Source organism: Microplitis mediator, chromosome 3 (genome assembly GCF_029852145.1).
Source record: "Microplitis mediator isolate UGA2020A chromosome 3, iyMicMedi2.1, whole genome shotgun sequence".
In the NCBI taxonomy this organism is placed as follows: domain Eukaryota; kingdom Metazoa; phylum Arthropoda; class Insecta; order Hymenoptera; family Braconidae; genus Microplitis; species Microplitis mediator.
The window spans coordinates 7,297,680-7,319,702 of record NC_079971.1 but is presented as its reverse complement, the minus strand read 5'-3'; the positions used below and the strand labels follow the sequence as shown (position 1 = coordinate 7,319,702).

At 29.3% G+C, this 22,023-nt stretch overlaps 2 protein-coding genes across 3 annotated transcripts; both read left to right on the top strand.

The window, feature by feature from the left end:
* Nucleotides 1-1,758: 1,758 nt before the first annotated feature.
* On the top strand, nucleotides 1,759-3,524 carry LOC130664996 (uncharacterized). The gene is made up of 5 exons (XM_057465230.1): nucleotides 1,759-2,014; nucleotides 2,157-2,759; nucleotides 2,835-2,965; nucleotides 3,083-3,287; nucleotides 3,369-3,524. The coding sequence occupies exons 1-5, from the start codon at nucleotides 1,925-1,927 to the stop codon at nucleotides 3,402-3,404; spliced, it is 1,065 nt and encodes a 354-aa protein (XP_057321213.1). The 5' UTR covers nucleotides 1,759-1,924; the 3' UTR covers nucleotides 3,405-3,524.
* A 2,858-nt stretch (nucleotides 3,525-6,382) lies between these two features.
* LOC130664995 (uridine phosphorylase 1) lies at nucleotides 6,383-20,273 on the top strand. Of its 2 annotated transcripts, none has more exons than XM_057465229.1 (6): nucleotides 6,383-6,527; nucleotides 12,891-13,014; nucleotides 13,826-13,987; nucleotides 15,557-15,742; nucleotides 17,558-17,890; nucleotides 19,753-20,273. In XM_057465229.1, exons 1-6 carry the CDS (start codon nucleotides 6,493-6,495, stop codon nucleotides 19,933-19,935), a joined length of 1,023 nt encoding a protein of 340 aa, XP_057321212.1. In that variant the 5' UTR covers nucleotides 6,383-6,492; the 3' UTR covers nucleotides 19,936-20,273. The 2 variants fall into 2 exon arrangements, with proteins under 2 accessions (XP_057321212.1, XP_057321210.1); XM_057465227.1 differs by lacking the exon at nucleotides 6,383-6,527 and adding an exon at nucleotides 11,431-11,757.
* Nucleotides 20,274-22,023: the final 1,750 nt, after the last annotated feature.

Below are 22,023 nucleotides of genomic sequence, written 5' to 3'. Positions count from 1 at the left end.
AAGGTAATATCTGATATCATTTCTCTATTAAATAATTGGCGAATTCCAAGCATTGGCTAGTATTTTTGACAAATTTTTTAGTACACCGTCTAGCAACTACTTCAACTCGCATTTTAATTTGTAAAATATCATTATAATAAGGACTAGATCTTGTATTTTTTATGCTGTCATCTGGTTTTGATGTCATTTCTTCGTCGGTATCGTTGAAATCGCCAGAATCGTTGAAATCGTCAGAATCATTGTCGTCTTAGTCAGAATTTTTTCTTTGGTGGTTTTGTACTTTCAACAGCTGGTTCATCGCTTCGAGGAACTCTTCATTTTTCCTTGCATATACTAACTGAATCCTTTTTTGTATTTTATTTATATCTTGCGATATTGTCGGATTATCTTCATTAAATAAAAAAAATTTTTCCAATAATTTAGCGGCATTCAATGCTTCGTCAATGCTCAACTCAACGTCAGCTGGTTCTTCTTCTTCTCATTCATCACCTTGTTCCTCTTCTTTTGCTCTCACTGAATCGAGAATTTCTCTATCAGTAAGAGTAGCTGTAACGGCTTGATTTTCATCAGCCTCGATATAACTGCCCAATTCGATGTAACTGTCTAAGTCGAATTGTTGACTCCATTCGATCAGGGAATGCTCGTTGTCACATTCAATCGTGTGCTCAAATTCCGGAGAACTAGCACAAAACCCTGCATAAAGAAAAGAGTGCTGTATAGTGGTTGGTGTTACCTCTTCCCAGGCCTTGGATAAAAAATTAACGGCATGCAACATGTTGATCGAAGTTTTTTCGTCCGACTCTGTAAGCTCCATCAATAACCTTTTTCTGTAATGACTTTTGAGACTTTTAATTACACTTTGGTCCATTGGATGTAGGACACTAGTTGTATTAGCTGGAAAAAATACTTTCACTTTTTTTTCACCATTTCCGATGGCTCGAATCACAGAAACTTTTTCATCTACACATCAAGCCTTTCTTTTAGTAGCCATAATGAAAGCTTGAAGATCTGAAACACGACGTATAGATACAAGGAGTCCGAACGGTATTGGCAAGGTGCGCGACGAAAACGACATCTGTCGACCGCATTAAATCATCCTCAAAAAGCACAGAGAGAATACGGAAAGTTTTTATAAACAAATAATTAAAATTTTTAAAGATTGCGAAATATATGTGTGATACCACATTTGAAAGGTGGAAAAATATAGAGTAGATTGTACTGAAAAAAATAAGTATAAAAAATTTTAATAAATACAAAATAAATAATATTTTGAACGACATAAGGTTAGCTTGTAATAATAATAATAACAACAATAATAGTCATAATAACAAATGAGTTAAAATAATTATAATTATAATTTTTTCAAAGTTAAAATTATTAATTTGCATTAAGTAAAGAAATTGAAGTGATTTAAATTATTCGTAATTTTTAATTTTAAAACTCAACAATTAAAAATACTTTGGGTTAAAAATTTGTAATTTAAAAAATTCCCCGTAATAATTTTTAGCCAAAGATGAATATCATGGATGGAAATGTATAAAACTTGCAATTACTATTTCTGTCAGTATTTTTGCAATTAACAACACAACAACTACTTGTTCTTATTTTTTAACATTGCTTTCATTTAACTATTCACAAGACAAGTGCGATTTAACGCGTATTTCGTCCACTGCAGGCGCTACAATCGATTCGATTGTCCCCACCCTATACTCCACACCCTGCCAATAGGCTTTTCCATAGTATTAATGGTCACAACAGTAAACCCAGATCTTAGTTCTCTTTTGTGCTACTGGCTGCGCTAGAATTTAGGACGTACCGATGCTATTATTATTATTACACGTAACACGCATTGGCTCGCGAATGTTTAATTTATTTAAATATAAAATATAAATTTATTTATTTAAAATTAGCAGTCATAAAAAAAATGGGAAGGTGTTGTGCTGTTCATGGTTGTGTTAGTGGCCGAATGGCAAGTAAAAGTGTACGAAAAGTGGCTTTATTTAAAGTACCAAAAGTGAGTAACCTCAAAATAATATATGTTAAAAATTCGTGTAATTAATAATTAATTTATAAACTTGTATAATTTTTAACTAATATTCAAAAAATTTTGTATTTTTATTTATTTTTTTAAGTATGTAAATAAATTTTTTTTGAAGGATGTAGAATTGCGTAATAAATGGATTTCTGCTCTGGGCCAAGAATTGAAAGCTACCAGTTTTATTTGTGAATTACATTTTAATCCAGAGGATGTGATTAAAAGTGATCGAGAGATTTTGAAAGATGGTAGTATATACGTGTATGAATATCAGAAAGTTCATTTGAAGAAGAAAGCTGAGCCAAAGTCAAATATTATTAATGACAGCAATGACAATAATAATAGCTTGTTATCAGATAATGAGCTTCCAAACACTTCTGATATAATTGACCACGCAATAATTGGTGACTGTAGTTTTAATTCAGTTGAAACAAGTACCGTTCATGAAATTATAAATGAAGTAGTTAAACCTGAAAATATAAATTTAGTAAACACGAATTTTCCTGACGGTGCAAATACTGCTATTGAAAATGACAATTTGCTGGTTATAAATAAGACTGAGGAGTTTTCTTTTTATTCAATCAAAGAAATTTTTGAAACTCAGCCACTACGTAAAAATTGGAGTTGGACATTCATAAAAAATTCTTTTATTTCGTTGTCATATATAAGCTCGAAACTGGAATTAGTTTGTCATATAAAAATTGATATGGATTTAAATGTAACGGTAAGAAGCTTCAATAGCAATAATCAGACTTAATTTAATTATTTAAATAGTATTAAAATTTTTCTTATGTTATAGATAATGAATGCAAAAACTAATATCGTTATTGATATGAATGTAAATATCTCATCAATTGCTTGTATTTGGCAGTTATTAATATCTTTAGAAAATAGCTTTTTCTGCAGTGGAACTGGATACAATGACAAGAAGTAACCGTTAATTTAGACACATTATTTTATAATAACTAATGCTATCACTACTTAGTAATTAAAATGTCAAGTACCGTTTTTAACATGTAACTGAATCTTAATGTTTTATTTTTATAGATGTTCAGTCACTTGTACAGGTATATTATTGCCGGAGGAAAGGTATAAAAAAAAAGTTGTGGAGTACAGATGTATTACTTGCCGAAAATTGAGACGTTTGATTCAAAAACGTAAGACGGAGACAACAAATAATGATGCTCGATGGATGAATTTCAAACATCGCTATATTTTACAACGCAGAAAGCTTAATCGGGTTGTTCACACGGTAAAGTTTTGTTTTTATTTAATTTCTAAGTAACATCTTGCAACTAAAAAATATTAATTGCTAATAATTGACATGAGATAGGGCTCTTTCAAACACTGTGAATTTGAAAAAGCGTGATATATTTATGTATGTGCTTGAAGTTTAAAACTTAATACACAAAAAAGGATCCAATGTGACTGCAGGAGAATTATTAGGTTCATTAATGCAGACCAGATAATCGTTTGAAGCATGCAATGTGAACAAAGAAAGCTGGAGTAAAAAAATTGATTCTATCATTGAAAATGCATCTAGAAATCCCAGTAGTACAGAAGCGAAGACTGGCGATGAGCATACAGGTTCTAATAATGCAAGTGACAACAATAATAATAGTAATAATAATAATAATAATAATAATAATATTAATGATGTTAATGGCTATAAAAATGACATTATTAATAATGATGATGATAATAATAATAATTATTATTGCACAAATAGTGATAACGACTATGATAATTTTGATAACACTAAAAGTGATTATGAGGGTGATGATAATAACAATAAACTGTCTTTGAACTCGGTGGACTCAAGATATGAACATGATTATGATGTTGCTCAAACTAGCAACTATGTGATTTCCTACATTGCGGGATATGTAGCCCGTAAAACAGGTCGGTTTTCGAAATGCTTTGATTGCACAGAGTCTATGCAGTCAAGAGTAGTGAAGGCTCATGACAAATTTATAGAATTGATGGATAAAGGTGCGTTGATTTATCCTAGTGAACAATTATTTAATTTAATTAAAAGTTTAGAAGAAGTTGTGTTAATGGTAGTTGGGACAAAAACAGTTAATATTGACACAATGTTTGAAATACTAGATGATGTTTCTAAAAAAAATATCTCTATTTTTGTTGGGTGTGATGAGCATAAGAAAGAATTAACAAAAAAAATAATTAATAATTTTTTAATAATGCGGGGGCATTTTCTAGTCAAATGTTTTAATAAAAGTCCTACAGAGAGAAAAGTAAAATCTAAAAAATCTCGAAAGATTTCTAAATTTCATTAACTCGCGTTGACTATTAATAAGTATTAAACATGTTTTGTTTGTAACTTATGCTATTTTAATAAATAATATGTTTGATAATAACTTGTTAATTAAATTTTTTCATAAGTATATTTTATTATTATCGTAATACTGAAATTAATTGGCATTTGGCAATTTTTTTAAATATTTTAACTATTAAATTTATTAAGATTATCTGTAGTTACTAACTTTATTTATTTAAATAATTTTTTCTCAGCATTCATCTATATTTTTTTCATTGAATAAAATGGGATAGTCTCTGCTAATTAATATATTATTATTCATTAATACCACACGTTTTTAGCTTTGTAGATTTTCTCTTAACGTTCTCTATATTATTGGGCTTACAAAACTTGAAGAGTTTCTAAGAATTTTCTAAAACTTTTATTTAATTCCACATTTCTTAGAACATTCTTTTCCACAGCTGTCAATAGTAACAAAACTTCCCGCGTAAGGATTTAAACGAGTACTTCATGAAAAGTGGCGCGCTCTACCGACAAAAAATCTGTCCCCTAAATAGAGACCATTCGTTCAACATTACGTTCGGACTCCTTGTATCTATACTTCGTGATCTGAAAGACCTAAGGCTGTAAGAATGTAAACGAGAAGCATAGAAATCAAACGATATTTTCTGTGTATAGTAATATACATTTACTTTGGTAATTACAATACTCAGTTTATAATATTTCCTAGAAATATTTATGGTTTTAAGTCGATTACTGCATTTGAAGTTAAGCGGATTATTTCGTTAAGAAGAGTGTCTGTGACGCTATATAGAGTGTATAAGTATAGGGATAATAATGCAAACCAAACAAACTTTGGTATTTTCTACGTTATATCGAGTTTTTCGTTAAATAGAGTTTCAACTGTATTATAATGATAAATACATACTCAAACGTCTTCTTTAGAGTTTGATAGTCACTGCAATGGACTAAGACAGCCATCAACTCCAAACAGAAACTGATTAACGACTTGTCGACTTTTTTTTTCTGCAAAGCTCTAGAAACCATCTTCATTACATGAGGATAAAAAAAGTAAAGTGGTATGATGCAGTCATCTAATGGTTTTCTGGAAAGAATTGAGTCATAGGTCAGTTTTAAATACTCTCGTACAAACAAATTATTCCAGTCAGCCATTCACAGCAATACTGTGTTTCAATTCAAACGTAAAGAAAGATCTGGACTACAACTGCCATTGTCGATGATACTGACTGTCGCTATCGAACCGTCAGTTGATACAAAACAATAGACTTTGCGATTCATCGACCGCCCCTACTTTAGCAAAAATTTGAACGTCAAATACAGTGACGCGCAGTAGCGCCAACGGCGCGAAATTTCAAAATTGAAATTTAATCATTTTGTTAAAAATTATTTGTGTCAATAATTATATCAATTAGGGTGCATTCGGAAATGCTCCCGCTCTCGCTACATGGCAACGCTTGGCTAGATCTAGAGCTAGAGCATTTCCGAATGCACCCCTATTCAAGGCCGCTAGACTAATCAATTTATTGACTGCAAATTCTTCTTATTAATATAAATATAAATATAAATAGTACGAATGACAAAAGTTATACTGTTAAAAAATATTTTATCAACTAAAACAATAAGTTATTGGACAATACCGTAATAGTAATTCAAAATTTTGGGGTTGGTTTACATAAAGTGTAAATTTACAGCTTACAAGTTAAGGGATGGTTGGAAGAATCTTTAATCTTTACTCATGCCTTATTTTCTCTGCTCATGCGAATTCAAAAAGTGGGGATCAACGCATGCGCGATCCCCCTTTTTATTTTCTCTCTAATTTTCAATACAAGTGCCCTTACGTACGATGACAGTGTCTGTAACACTTTACTAATATACCAAGTTCCCTATTACCCTTAATAGTAACAAAAATTATCTTCTTTAATTTTCGTATCGCACTCAATTACAAGTGTTATCGATTGTTTATTTGAATAATAAAAACTATAAACTCTGTATCTGTAAATTTTTAATTTCACTAAATACTTTTTAGTAATAAATATAAAATATTATAAATAAAATTCATGGAATAAATCACTGCCAAAGAAGTTTAAATTTTTCGTTAAAAATCTAATAAATATAAATTCTGCCAAAGTTTTAATATTTATAAATAAATAAATAAATCATGAGTCTTTTACTTGAAGAAGATGAAGTTGACGAGTAAGTTTTTTTATAAATTATTAAATAATTTTAACAAGTTAGAACTTAAGAGGAATGAGTGACAAAAATTTCTTTCAACTGAAAGCGGATTTGAGAATGAAATTTTACTTTTTCAAAATAAACGTTAGAAAAATAATTTTTTTGTCACTTATACCCCTTTAGTTCAGCGTTATTTTTTTTTTATTCCAGTTATCCCTGGTGGAAATTTTTCGGAATTTTCTCTGAAAAACTCAGTTTTAAAGTTCTAAAGAGTTTTCAGAGTTTTTCAGAGAAAAGTCCAAAAAATTTACATCAGGGATGTAGTGAATTTTTGTTCTTTTCTTTTAATTTTATCGTAATTTATGTCTATTATTGTAAAATGTGTTAAAGATCGATAAAATAATTGTTGATTAAAAGATGCAGTAATTAGTTTTCGAGTCATCTTTGAATTAAATTTAATTAATAATAATAAATTTTATGTTCTTTCATTAATTTTAAAAACATACGTTTGACATTAGAGTCAAGTGTCATATGTAGATGAGTAAATATGATAAACTGGTTTCCAATGATGTTTAGTATGACATATACAAATATATATAGATATAAATATAATATTCTATTTTTATTTAATTTTTTAAATGGCTCTCAGTAAGCATGAATCGTTGACATGTGAACGCATTTGACATATAGAATATCGAAAATAATTCTACAGTAAAATCTTTTTTATTTTTTTTACATCAACGTTTTCAATGTTCTATTTTTACTACTTAGTAGTATTTGTTCTCTAACATATTAATTATAGAGAAAAATAATTTAATCAATAGAAGCTTTAGTAAATTAATTAAACTGATTTTTTAACGATTGAAAAATTTAATTATTTTTTATAACATTGAGAAAAAAGTGAAAGAATAAAAATCAATCATCCCTGATTAAACAAAACTATTCACTCAATTATGAATGTGTATCTATGTAATAGTAAAATTGAATCGCTCTATTTCTAATCATTTTGAATCGTTTCTCTTAATCGGGGATATTAATTAATGAAAATTTGTTCGATTTATATTTACTATGTCGAATAATTAATATGACTTATATTATAAAGTGGAAAACATTAAATTAATAAAATTTGGTAATATGTTTCAAAATAACTTTTCAAAATTGAAAATTAATTATTTGTGTCTATCTACTTTTCATATACTTTTTTATTTATTTTACTCTTACTCAGAGTCCCATAATGGATATAGATATGAATAAAAATAGTCCATCTAAATATTACTACATTGAGTTAAATGTAAAATAACAAAAGGTTGAATTGATTGGTTGGCAACAGTTTTCAATCGATCTTCGTCTATTAATAAGAGTTTACTTAAAGCACAAAAGATATTTTTTTAAATCTCTATAAATTTTCTAAAGCTTAAATGAGTTATCAATACGAATAGTTTATAAATAACCCGATAATTAATAGTAAATAATTGATACGAGTTTCAAAAACGACTCATATACAATGAAAATTTATGATTCTCAAAAAACATCCGCTAATCAAATAACATGAGAAAGAAAATTTATTACTTTTCGCAAATAAAGACACATTTTTTAATCATTTATAAAAAATTATTAGATTTCAAAGTTTTTTTTTCCTTCAATTCTATTATAGATACATAGAAAAATCCAATCAATTTAAAGTATTTTTATGTTACGTTATAAGTTTAGTTTTAATTATAACAAAATGTGTGACTGGGGTGTATTTTTAGATTTATCTATACCGGAGAAAACGGAAAACTAAATAGGAAGAAAGTCACGCACTACCCTCATTTTTATACTTTGTCACTTTTTACACCCCTAGAATTTTAATAAAAGACCTCAATAAGAATATATATGCCACACCCTTAATATATTGACATAGCAACTACATTTTATTCGAGTCATAATTTATAATTTTTTTATTGAAAAAAAAAAAAAATAATAATGAAAAACAATTTTAAAAATTTATTAATATAATATAATTAGCATTGTTTATAAACATGGTGGATAATTAGTGAAAGCTTTAATGGGATACAAAAAAATTAATAAATCAAAGTTACGCTTACGGTGTTCCGATTTCCAAACTACAAATCGCATTATAAGTGCGGTTTTCCTGTTTCGAATCAGATATTTTTGAGCCAATGAGGTTGTAATTACATTTTTGACAACTAAATTAATTATTCTAGATTGTACACTATCTTTATTAGTATACAAGTTTCAATTATTGCAGTATTGGCCATGTGCGCACATGTATAACTACTACATAAATAAGTGTGTATTGCGCATACGAATATCCGCAAAAAAGTTCCGGTCTTTTTTTTTGGTGGCGCTGTCATTATGCATGTATACGACTTACACTGATAGTTTAATAGTATTAGTATTTTCGTGCACTCAGCCAATAGGTTGCAAAAACATTCTGTCAAACCAAAATGGTTATATCTATACACATAAAAAAAATTGTAGTTGCTATAACAGCAGCTGTAGTTGAGGTTACTCCAAATTAGAGTAAAGAAATGCCAACTCCAACTTGGAATAACCTCAACCACACGTGTAGTAATGTCAGTACTATTTATGTAGTATCCTTTACTACATATTAGAGTACTCGCTACTACAATATTGTGGTTAGAAGAACCGCAACTTTTTTTCCGTGTAATCATGATTGTATGACTAGCACCGACAATGAGCCAGATCTGATCATATACGTATTTATATATAATTATGCATGAACAGATACGGTTATACATAGAATATATATATCAAATTGTTTATGAATAATTATCAATTGGATAAAATTATTGAAAATTATATTATCTATTGCACAACTCAATTGTGAAGCAATGAGATGTGTTCTGCTAATGCTTACTCGTTCCCAGCTGATTTACTCACATAAATAGTATATTACACACCGAGGGAGGAAAGTAGGACATTCCAACCCACGTGTATAATTGCCCACTCGAGCCAAAGGCAAGTCCCACCTTCCTTCGTGGTGTCTATACGATTTTTCACCAGACCTGCACCTTAAAGCTTAAATTTTCGGCGCAGGTATGATGAAAATATGAGTTATCGATTTTTGTACTAAGTAACACTTTTAAAGCGTTAATTAGTAGACCAACTAACAATTTTAAAGTAAAACTATGAAATGTGTTGATTTCATACAAAATTGTCAGCACAAAAATTTAACATGGACCGTTTTCAACACATATACACAATATTTTTAACCGTGTATTTATATAAACTTTTGAACCAATGGTATTTTTGGAACCTACTCGACTAATTATTATAGTCTATAACAAAATCTTGAAAATTTGCACCATGAGGACAAATGCAATAGTTAGGTTTCTATGAAATCTACATGAAGAGAAATTTATGGCAACAATTACAATATATTATGGGAATGGTTCCCATAATGCATGATAACCGGTTTTTTTGAAATGTTGATTATAGGAACCGCACCCATCTATTATAGTAATCGTTACCATAATATTATGGTAACCATTACCATAATTCTTTCACATGCGATATGGGAACTGTTATCATAATGATAAGAATTATTCTCATACTTATGGGAACTTTTCCCAGAAAGTATGGGCCTATATCCCATAATTTCATGTATTCATTACCATAACGGTATGGGATGATATTTCATAAACGTACACGGAGGGAAAAAAAAAAGTTCTGATTCCTATGCTAGCATGGTAACCATTACTATGTTACATAGGAACGAAGATTTCTGTGAAAATCTTGCGTGAATATGCTTGAAAATATCTTTAGAATTGTGGAAAAAATATGAGTGATACCTCATTCGATGCGAAAACAAATTTTGAGCAAGATGAGTTTTTCATTTTTTTTAATTTATCAAAATTTCAATTTTTTATTAACAAAAAACATAAACAAAATAAAGAATCTTAGATTTTTGTTAATAACTCAATAACTATAAGCGATATCGAAAATCTAAAAAAAGATCTTTAAAGAGGAGGAAATTTCTGAAAAAAAGTCTCGACTCCCGGAATTCTAGCTCCATAACCAATAATTATTATTTTATGTTGAAAATCAGATTCCGCGTGGCTGCTGTCATATTGGCGTGTTGAGGTTAGAGTAAGATATCAGTCGCGCAGAATTCGATTTTCAGCATTAAATAAAAATTCATGTTCATAGAGCTAGAATTCCGGGAGTCGAGACTTTTTTTTAGAAATTTCCTCCTCTTGAAAAATCTTTTTTTTAGATTTTCGACATCGCTTATAGTTATTGAGTTATTAACAAAAATCTAAGATTCTTTATTTTGTTTATGTTTTTTGTTAATAAAAAATTGAAATTTTGATAAATAAAAAAAATGAAAAACTCATCTTGCTCAAAATTTGTTTTCGTATCGAATGAGCTATCATTCATATTTTTTCCACAATTCTAAAGATATTTTCCAGCATATTCACGCAGGTTTTTCACAGAAATCTTCATTCCTATGTAACATAGTAATGGTTACCATGGTAGTATAGGAATCAGAACTATTTTTTTCTCTCCACTGGAACGGTTACCATAAATTTCTCTCCGTGTACTAAATAGTAAAAATAATAATTAAAAAAACAAAAAACTAATTGTTGCAAATGTATATATAGAGCAGAGGGGCATAACATAAAAATAAATTCAATTGAAAAAAATTATGTTGCCAAAAGAAAGAAGAAAAAAAAATAGAGTTTTTTATTTTTCATAGCAGAACAAATGAAATATTATGTAGCATTCGGAGTATAGAATAAAGTAAACACTGCAACTGCAAGAAAAATCAAAATAATAAATATAATAACGGTAGTCAAACCAGTGGGGAAATATAATTGTGAAGAAGTGAAGGACATTGAAAGAATTGGAAAAAGTGGGGTGTGTTATAAAACCTACCGTCACAATCGAACAAGTTCATTCGAAGCGCGCCAGTATATTTGTATATAGTAATATTGTAGTCGTTTAAGCCTTTATTAAATCAACTAAACTTTTAAAGTTTTAATTAAACTATAAACCCATCGAGTTTATAAATTAACTATTAGAAACTTTAATGATTTTTTGTGAATACTGTTGTTATTAAACTAAATTTAGTTATTTATATAAAAATGCCGACTTGCACGTGCAATAATTTATCTGAAGACGAGTTGAATACTCATATTTGTCAACTGAAAATTTCAAATGATTGTGAATCACATTCAGAGAAGGAAGGAAGTATTGCGGAAAAAGTTGATAGCATTGTTAGGTATGAGTTAAAATTATAAAACGTAAATAAATAACGAAGTATAAGACCATTTACAAATTCAAAATTTTCATTCAATAAATTATTGAATTCAATTGAAATATTTTTCAGTATCGAAAGTATTTTTAAAAATTTAATTTTTTTACGCGGCGTAAATTTGAATATTTAATAGAAAAAATAAATTTAAAACGAACACTTTATTCCTAAGACTAAATAATAGTTTTTTTTTTCCCGTTATTTTTATTCTGGGTCAAAATTTGTTTCATGTTTTCCTTTCTTTTATAACATTTAAACTTTTATATATTTCGTTAGTGTCCGGGTAACTTGAAAAAACTTTTATTTTAAAGAAAAAGTAGCCACTTTTAACTTAATTACATAAAATTACAGTCTTTTGTACAGTTTTAAATTAAATTAAAGTTATTCTTCGTAATAAACTAGGAACAATAATTTACTTTAGTAAATTAAGTAGAAATTATGCGTAATAAATTCTAGTGGATTAATTTGACTCGTAATAGGATTAATGAATTGATATTTTATCGGTATTCTATTAATTATTTATATTTGCGATAATTGTTTTGTAAATTAAGTTCACTGATGTAAAAAATTTGCGGAGTGAACGCGGATTAAATACGGAGTGAATGACTGTTTATTTATTTTATATCCTCGGAGTGAAATTTATTCCGAAGGGGAGTTTATTTCAATACTAAAACTCTGAATCGGAGTGAATGCAGATTTAAATAAAATCCAGATCACTCCGAAATCACTCAGCTGACAAAACAAACTCCTTATTTAATGAAACTGAAGTTAGCAGACGTCTAATAATTTTTGGATTTTATTTTAGACAGTAAATTATAAAAAAAAATTTTTTTTTAATTGCACCTGTAGTTTTTTAAATTCTCTACAAGTGCATATTTTTATTTTTGTTTTTTTTTCTGATTGATTTGTTGAAAAAGAAATCCAAAAATTTTTAATTATCTGCTAACTCCAGGATCATCTTATTTACTCCATATTCGGAGTGATTTTTTTAAAAACTCCAGAACCGAGTGATGGGTCGAATCCGGACTTAAATTCTGCAACCACTCCCGATTTTTTACAGTGTAATAAATATTTAATTTTTCAACCAATTTTATTTTTAGATACAGCGATGGATCAGTCCGACTCAGAAATCCAAATATTGAGTTGATGGATCAAGACATTCTTTATCATCTAGCTCTTGGAAGTGGATCTCATGACCTGGTGGAAATGTTTGGTGATGTTAAGGTATAAATAAATAGCTAATAAAATAGTATATAAATAATTAGCGTGTGGCTCGGGTGATCACCAGAGTTAAGCATCATTGAGCATGATTGCTACTTGGTTGGGTGACCGCTTAGCCCAGCGTCGCACAATGAAGGCAGAAGGAAGAAGTAAGCAGTTTGCGAGATAAAAGGCAAAAGTGTACAAGGCCGAAAAAGGCTATACACTGCAACCTGATTCAGTATATAAATAATTATATTATTAAATGTTTAATACCAAGAAGTCATTCACTAATCGGTTCATTATCGTCTGTTTATCATAACTTTAATTATTTTTATTTAGTATAAGTCGTTATTATGTTATTTTATCTCATTTCATTTAATATTGTCCTCGAATTCTTTAGCAATAAATTACGACCATTGATAAATCTTAATAATAATATATGCAATAACGAGTTTAATGTTATCGTATTAAATGCCTTGATTTCGGTTAAAGTTGATATCACTCTATTTATTTAAAATTGTGTAATTAACTTTTATTTTTTTTAATTTCTTACACTATAAAAACTATTTAAAAATCCAATAAATAAAAAACATGGTGATTTTAATCACTGACATAATTTATAAGCTGATATTATGTTCCGTACGATTAACATTTAATCCTTATTTTGTAATATGAATTACGTAAAAAATTTAATTATATAAACAATCACCGAGAGCGTTAATTTTACAGTACTTTCAAATACTTGGAGTTTAAATTTCATTTTCAAATACATTTACAACAATAAGTATGCGTGCATAAATTGACCTTATTTTTTTTCTCTATTAACTTACAGTTCGTCTGCATGGGGGGAACACCAAAGCGGATGGAGAACTTCGCCTATTTTATTATGAAAGAAATAGGTCACAAGCTTCCAACTGGTACTACTTTACTGGATATCAGCCAGTACTCTTATCGCTATTCCATGTACAAAGTTGGTCCAGTTTTATCAATCAGCGTAAGTATATCAATCATTATTGACAGTTTAAATAACAAAGAATGGCTGATATTGAATAAAACATACCTTATATCTTAATTGATACTTGATGGTATGTTTTTAATAATTTAAAAATGAATTATAATAAAATAATAATGGTATCGATTGATAACAAGTTCATTGATTTTGAAGGATAATTGCCATAGAAATTGAATAAAATTTATTAATTTTACTTGAATGCCTTATCAGAAAAATCCATGTGGGATTGCATGGGAACCCATAGGAATTCATATACACTGAGAAAATGAAATAATAGGAATTACTATCTAGTTATGGTAAAATTTGTTACCATCAATCCGATAGTAGTGAATACTATCTAGATGATTGTATAAATCATCTAGATTGTAACATTCACCATATTTATAATCATTGTTACAATCTAGATTATGTTATCATCTAGATAGTATTCACTACTATCGGATTGATGGTAAAAAATTTTACCATAACTAGATAGTAATTCCTATTATTTAATTTTCTCAGTGTAGAAAAGAATTAATTTAATATAGAAGAATATTTAGTATATTTCATATAGAAGAATAAATTTAAGAATTCAATAGAAATTTAATTCTTAAATTTATGTAAGAATCCATAGGAATTAATAAAGGAGTATATGGATTTATATAAAAACCCATATAGGAAACCACGGGTACCTGGATTCTCATGTAGAAACATCACATAGGAAACTGGATATCTGAATTGCCATGTGGAAAATTCACATAGGAAACTGTTGGTACCTGGATTCCCATATAGAACCTTGACATAAGAACTTGGATGTATGGATTTCTTTGTGAGAAATTCATACAGAAATCTGGGTTTCTATGTAAGTAATTTCTATATAATCCAGGGTATCCGGTATGTGAAATATTTCCATAATATTATAATAATCTTTACCATGCTATCATAGTAATTGTTACCGTGCTATTGTGGTATGCATTGAAATTATTTATAATTTTTTATTGATACTTAAACTACCACGAAATTTTATATCTTACCATTGTCATAATAGTTACTGGAGCAGAGAAAAATATGCACTAAAAATTAAACATATACGCGAGTAAAAGTGATGGCAGAAATCAAACAATATGTTCTCAAGTTTCTCATATTACTAATCAATAATAACATACTCATACACGTAAACAAATGTTTGGATAATAAATACTATATTATTGATTATAAATCGCGTCACTAATTTCAATGTGATCATTCATGGGATTTTAGAAAAATCATAATTTTTTAAAAATATGATGAATACGTTTACGTTATTATTATTTGAATAATTTATTTATCTAAAGTACTTTGTTTTTTTTTTTTACTTTAACTTTGTTTGTTTAAGAAAAGTTTAAATTTATTTCTTGTTTTTATTCACTTGTTTTGATAATAAATAAATATTATTAAAGTGTTTACGAACGATAATTGTTAATAAATATTGATATAAATAATTATTTATAGAGTAACAAAACATGTTTATAATATTATTAAAATAAGAATCATAATATAATAATAATTTAGATAAAATATTTTTATTTCTAGCATGGAATGGGGATCCCATCCGTAGGGATATTGTTGCACGAAGTTATCAAACTAATGTATCATGCTAAAGTTCGTGATCCCATATTTATTAGAATCGGAACATGCGGTGGAGTTGGCCTTGAAGGTGGAACAGTCGTTATAAGTGAAGAGGCAGTCGATGGAATGCTCAAACCATACTACGAAGTGGTACGAAAAGTATTCTATTACTTTATACACCTACTCATTTTAATACTTACCCTAACGGACTCGAATTTATAATAAAATACTGCAAATTACTGACTTATATCTATTTGCGGTAAAATTACGCCGCATTTCCTGTATGTTACAGTAATTATCTTCGGTATTTTTGCTTCCAATCACGGTTATTTTACTATAAATTCCAGTGTTTATTACCTAAAATAGGTATTTTAGCGTAAATTACAGCTAAATTACAGTTAATATAATATACAAAATAACAAAATATCTTATAGAACTGTACTCTCTAAAAACGCATTAGTGAAAATCACATGACAATCACTATTTGAATTAGTGACATACTTGTCACTAGTAAACAGTAAATAATCACTATTTTAACTATTTTAAATTTAATAGAGTACACGGAGAAAAATGGAGACAAAAAATGTACGGATTTTTATTATGCTGTCGACCAAACTTTAAACAGGAAGTTGTATCGTCAAAAAATTATTATGTTGCACTGTAATTATTGTTGTGAGCCTCGAAAAATTTTACATTTCTACTCTAATTCCTAATTTAGACAATTTTACCACTTCGAATACTAAACTGGAATAACATAATCTGGATTGGAGCCTCAAAATACTCAAAACATAAAGGAATAATTTTATCCGCATTTGAACCTCAAAAGTCTCATTCGACGTATTCTCTCTCCTCCCTTTTTCTATCTAAATTTTTTCAAAGTCCGACATATAACTTTTCATTCGTTGAAGATTTTGAGGTCTTAGTTTTTTTATAATTTAAAATCGATAAATTATTCGCGTTTAGACCTGATAGTTCTCATTGAGGATTTTGAATGCTAACTCGAGTCAAAAAACAAATTCGGATTTAAGGCTCAAAGTTCTCAATGAGGTTTTTGAGGATCAATTTAGAATTTTAAGATTGACAGCAGTATAGAAAGTTATCCTAGCTTAGTTCTCAAAGTAGTTGTTACGACCTATTTTACCACTTTGAGCACTAAACTGGAATAACATAATCTGGATTAGAGCCTCAAAATACTCAAAACGTACAGGAATAATTTTATCCCTATTTGAACCTCAAAAGTCTCATTCGACGTTCTCTCCCCTCCCTTTTCTATCTAAAATTTTTCAAAGTCCGAAATATAACTTTTCATTCGTTGAGGATTTTGAGGTCTTACTTATAATTTAAAATCGATAAATTATTCGCATTTAGATCTCATAGTTCTCATTGAGGATTTTTAGTACTAAAGTAGAGTTACTTTCTGGGCAGCAAATAAAACATCAAAAGAATTGAGGCTTTTGAGGACTAAACTAGGATTTGTTTTTTGACTCGGGAAAATAGAGTTACTTTCTGGGCGGCAAATAAAACATCAAAGGAATTGAAGCTTTTGAGGACTAAACTAGAATTTGTTTTTTGACTCGGGCGTAGCATAATAATTTTTTAGCAACTCAACTTTCTGTTTAAAGTTTGATCGACAGCATAATAAAAATTGGTAGATTTCTTAAGCCCATTTTTCTCGGTGTAAGAATTACTCTGACAGCAATAGCTACTGTTTTAAACTGCAGTTAGTAGTTTTGAGGACATCGTGACACAATCAGTAATAGTTACTCTATTAATGTTAATCGTCAGGTGGCCAACATGGTCCCATAGCATTGCAAACATAAATAATTTCTCCGTGTACTTACTACTGTTCGAAATAGTACTGCTATTGCCGTTATTATTAGAGTAATTTATGAAGACTATATACCAGAGAATAAATGAAAAAAAAAAACTAATAAACAAATTTAAAATTTTAATTAAAAATTACAGCCAGTGTTGGGTAAAATGGTTCGACGGCCAGCAAAATTAGACAAACAATTAATAAAGGAGTTGAATGCAATGGCGCATCCTGAAGATCCTTATGATACAGTGATCGGCAAAACAATGTGTACACACGACTTTTACGAAGGCCAAGGTCGTCTTGACGGCGCATTCTGCGAATTTACGGAGAACGATAAAATGGAGTACCTTCAAAAGTTACAAAAAGCAGGTGTTGTAAATATCGAAATGGAAGCTGTAGCTTTCGCAGCGCTCACACACCACGCAGGTATTAGGTCTGCTATTGTATGCGTTACGTTGCTAGACAGACTGAAAGGCGATCAGGTAAACAAATAAACTAATAATTATTTTTTCATGATACCAGCATCGAAACTTGAAGTTTCAGTGTCTCTACAGCCCGTCGAAACAAGCTAATTTCAAGCCGAAGCTGCAAACAACTGCTAGTGAATTCGTAATTTAAAAATACCTTCATACAGCGGGCAGAAACATGCGTATTTCTTCTCTTGGGAAGAAACACACATGTTTCTGCCCATGTATTTCTTCTCTTGGGAAGAAACACGCATGTTTCTGCCCGGTGTCAGTTATATATATAAAAGTTTCATTTAGATAAATAAAGACACCTGTGAAAATTATAGCCTTTAATATTAACATTAAGAGATTCCTCATCGCACTTTTCTATTTTCCATAAGAATAACATGGAAAAATTTTTTTTACGTCTTCTGATTTTTATAAGTAGCTGACGATGTGTCATAAGAATAATCGGCAGGCATATTTTTGTAGGGAATTGAATGCTCTACAAAAAAAGTTTCTTATCATTTCTCGATAAATCTATTTTCTCACCTCCGGGCGGAAAGCGTCAACTTTCGTCCCGCTGTGCAAAACGAAGTTGCCGCTTTCCGCCTCCGTCGAGGAGAAAAATAGTATACACTCCTCGGGAAGTAAATAAGAAAGCCTCAGATCACATGTTTGTTGACCTCGGCTTCGCCTCGGCCAACAATTACATGCGATCTGAGACATTTCTTACTTTACTTCCCTAGGTGTGTAATATACTATTGTTCAAAAGTTATTTGAGGTTGAAGTCGAATTCATATTGAATTTTGAGATCTCTTTACTTTTCCAGCGAAACTATCAGACCTATTACGAAATATCATGGGACCTTTTTTGTAGACAATTTTATTCCCTAGAAGTTATTTTTGATAAAGTTCTTTCGAATTCCGCATTGTTTTCTAGTTATTATTATTTTAATGTTAAGCTCTTAAAATCGATTAGAAGACTATTTTTTTTACGAGCATGACATTAAAATAAAAATAACGAGAAAACAATGCGAAATTCGAAAAAACTTTATTGAAAATAACTTCTAGGGAATAAAATTGTCTACAAAAAAGGTCCCGTGATATTTTATAATAGGCCTGATAGTTTCGCTGGAAATGTAAAGAGATTTCAAAATTCAATATGAATTCGACTTCAACCTCAAATAACTTTTGAACAAATAGATTTATCGAAAAATGATAAGAAATTTTTTTTGAAGAGCATTCAATTACCTACAAAAAATACCTGCCAATTCTTATGACGCATCGTTAGCTACTTATAAAAATCAGAAGACTTAAAAAAAAATTTTCTCATGTTATTCTTATGGTAAATAGAAAAGTGCGATGAGGAACCTCTTGATGTTAATATTAAGAGCTCTAATTTTCACAGGCGTCTTTTTTTATGTAAATGAAACTTTTGAACCTGTTTCCGAGAAAAAAAAAAATTTGTTATTTTTTGGATCACCTTAATTTGCAGCCTTATTACTCTCATTTGTTTACTTGTCACTTCAGTTTACTCATTTCATTTTTTAAGTGACAGTTTTAATTAACCAAATAAAATTAATAAAAAATCAGTGAAAATAATATTTTTGTCTTATTTACTATTTAATAAGTGACTGTAAATCACATATTTCTCATTCTCTAAAAGTTCTCCTTATCATCGGCTTGAAATTAACTTGTTTTTTACTGGCTGCTGACACTGTATCTTCAAGTTCCGATGCAGGTCTCCATGAAAAATATAGTGTGTGACTCAGGATAAAACACGATTTCAGACTGCGGATGATGTCACCCTAGTCTGAAATCGTCTTGTTTCATCCCTAGTCACACAATACACTATTTATATATATTTGATTTTTCTTACTTTTTTTTTGTACTCAGTTAATGGCACCTAAGGAAGTCTTAGAAGAGTGGCAGAAGAGACCACAAATTTTAATATCACGATACATTACCAAGTACCTTCAAACAAAAGGCCGCTTATCACTAGAAGGTCATGGCTCTATGGCGGTTAAAAGTCCACGTCGTTTTAAACTTGTGCAACAGGAGTCTGAGAATTACGACTAAACTCCTAGTTTATTTATTTTTTTCTCTAACATTTTTTCAAAAATATTTTTTTCTCTTTCATTCACAACTGAAATTTAAAAGTTCTCTGTCTCTCAATTGATACTTATCATTGACGAGACTGAAATGAACTTTACGGCTTTAAATAATTTTAATCTCGGGTCGAGAATCTCAATATTATAAACTTTAGTGTGATTTAAATATTATTTTTAGTTTAGTTTATTGATTTATTTATTAATTCGAAGCTAAAGACAAAAATTTTTGAAATTTATTTTTATTAAACTAAAATCAACACTAAATATTATTATACCTTTGTACTATTATTAAATTTTATACTTATTTTTTAATGTGTTCAGTTATTTAAACTATTGTTTCGTAAGTTTAATATTCAATTACTGGCACTAGTGGAGAAAGAATGATAATTTTGCCGCGTTGCTGACGCAACACACAAGTACAAATGAGTGCCGGTTTTAATTGCATGTGGCAAAAAAAAAAAAAAATTAATAAGCTAACATAATACTTAAATGGAAATAATATTTAAAAATTTAGAAAAAAAAAAAAAAAAACGTAATAATAAAAAGTGAGGGAATTGTTTAGATGCGGCCTCGCCTATTTTTGGACACAAAAAATCGAAAGGAGGATATCAATTAAATTTTAAAAATTGTTCTTCTCTGCGGTGGACATGAATCCATTGAAAATTCAGGTGACCCTTCTTTTTATCTCCCTATCAAAACAATCCGGTGATTGCATGGGAATAGGAATTCATATAGAAAAGTATGAATTTATGTAAAAACCCATAGGAATTAATATAAGAGTGTATGGATTCTTATAAGAATCCGTGCAGAAAACTATGAGTATCTGGATTCCCATATGAAAAACCTACATAGAAAACTATGGGTATGTGAATTCCTATATGGGAACTTGGATGTATGGGTTTTTGTGGGAAATTCATCTAGGATGGGTTTCTATATCCCTATGATAAAAATCCACATGGGAATCTAATTTAAATTTGTATGTGGGTTCCTACATGGGATTTTCGAATGGATTCCCATATGGTTTCTTTTTAGCATCGATCCCGATATAGATTCTCACATGGGTTGCTATGGAAATCTAGTTTCCTACACGCAGAGAATTTTACGATATTTTTTGCATCAAAAATTTATAGAAAAATGACTATATTCATAGTAACATGAGGACAGTATGGAGTTATTGTACAAATTACCGATACTGTAGAAATTTTAAAAATACATCGAACAGAATTTACAAGGTGCATTGTAATTTTGACAAAGCAACCGATAAATTCATACCAACTGCATACTAAATATTCTGATTTAACCTAATGAATTTTACTATGCAGTTAGTATAAATTTTATCTGTTGCTTTGTTAAAATTACAATGCACCTAGTAACTTCTGTTCGATGTACTTTAAAAATTTCTACAGTCTCGGTAATTTGTACAATAATTCCATACTGTCCCCATGTTACTATGACAATAGTAATTTTTCTATAAATTTTTGATGCAAAAAAATACCGTAAAATTCTCTGCGTGTATGTGAAGTTCCTATATGGGAATCTAGGTACCCATAATTTCTTATGTGGATTGTCCATATGGAAATCAAGATACTCATGGTTTCCTACATTGATTCTTATATAAATCCATACACTCCTATATGAATTTCTGTGGATTCTTACATAAATCCATACTTTTCTATACGAATTCCTATGGGTTCCTATGCAATGGTTTTTGCTGAAATTTTTTTGGTAACTTGATTTTTCGATTTTTTAAAGTTGAAAATATATTGAGCCATACATCTAATCAATTACCAAAAGTGGAAATAGAAACAATAAATCTACCTGTTTTAACTACATATCCAATATTATTACAGTGAAAAAAGTTGATTTTTGAATGGAGATAAAATAACAAGTAATTAAATTTACGCAGTTAAATTTGTCAATGCTTATTAATAAAAGCATTTGTTCTTTGTTAATAATAAATCTTATATAAATTTTTCAGTGGCCTATACGTTTTTACGCAGATAAGTGTTTATTCAATTTTTCTAGTGCCTTCATCAAAACTTTGAGTTTCAGTGTC

Coding starts and splice junctions, on each gene's coding strand:
- LOC130664995 (XM_057465227.1), top strand. CDS start 11,621: ATGCCGACTTGCACGTGCAATAATTTATCTGAAGACGAGTTGAATACT. Junction 11,758..12,890: donor AAAGTTGATAGCATTGTTAG/GTATGAGTTAAA, acceptor TTTTATTTTTAG/ATACAGCGATGGATCAGTCC. Junction 13,015..13,825: donor AAATGTTTGGTGATGTTAAG/GTATAAATAAAT, acceptor ATTAACTTACAG/TTCGTCTGCATGGGGGGAAC.
- LOC130664996 (XM_057465230.1), top strand. CDS start 1,925: ATGGGAAGGTGTTGTGCTGTTCATGGTTGTGTTAGTGGCCGAATGGCA. Junction 2,015..2,156: donor CTTTATTTAAAGTACCAAAA/GTGAGTAACCTC, acceptor TTTTTTTTGAAG/GATGTAGAATTGCGTAATAA. Junction 3,288..3,368: donor TTAATCGGGTTGTTCACACG/GTAAAGTTTTGT, acceptor GACATGAGATAG/GGCTCTTTCAAACACTGTGA.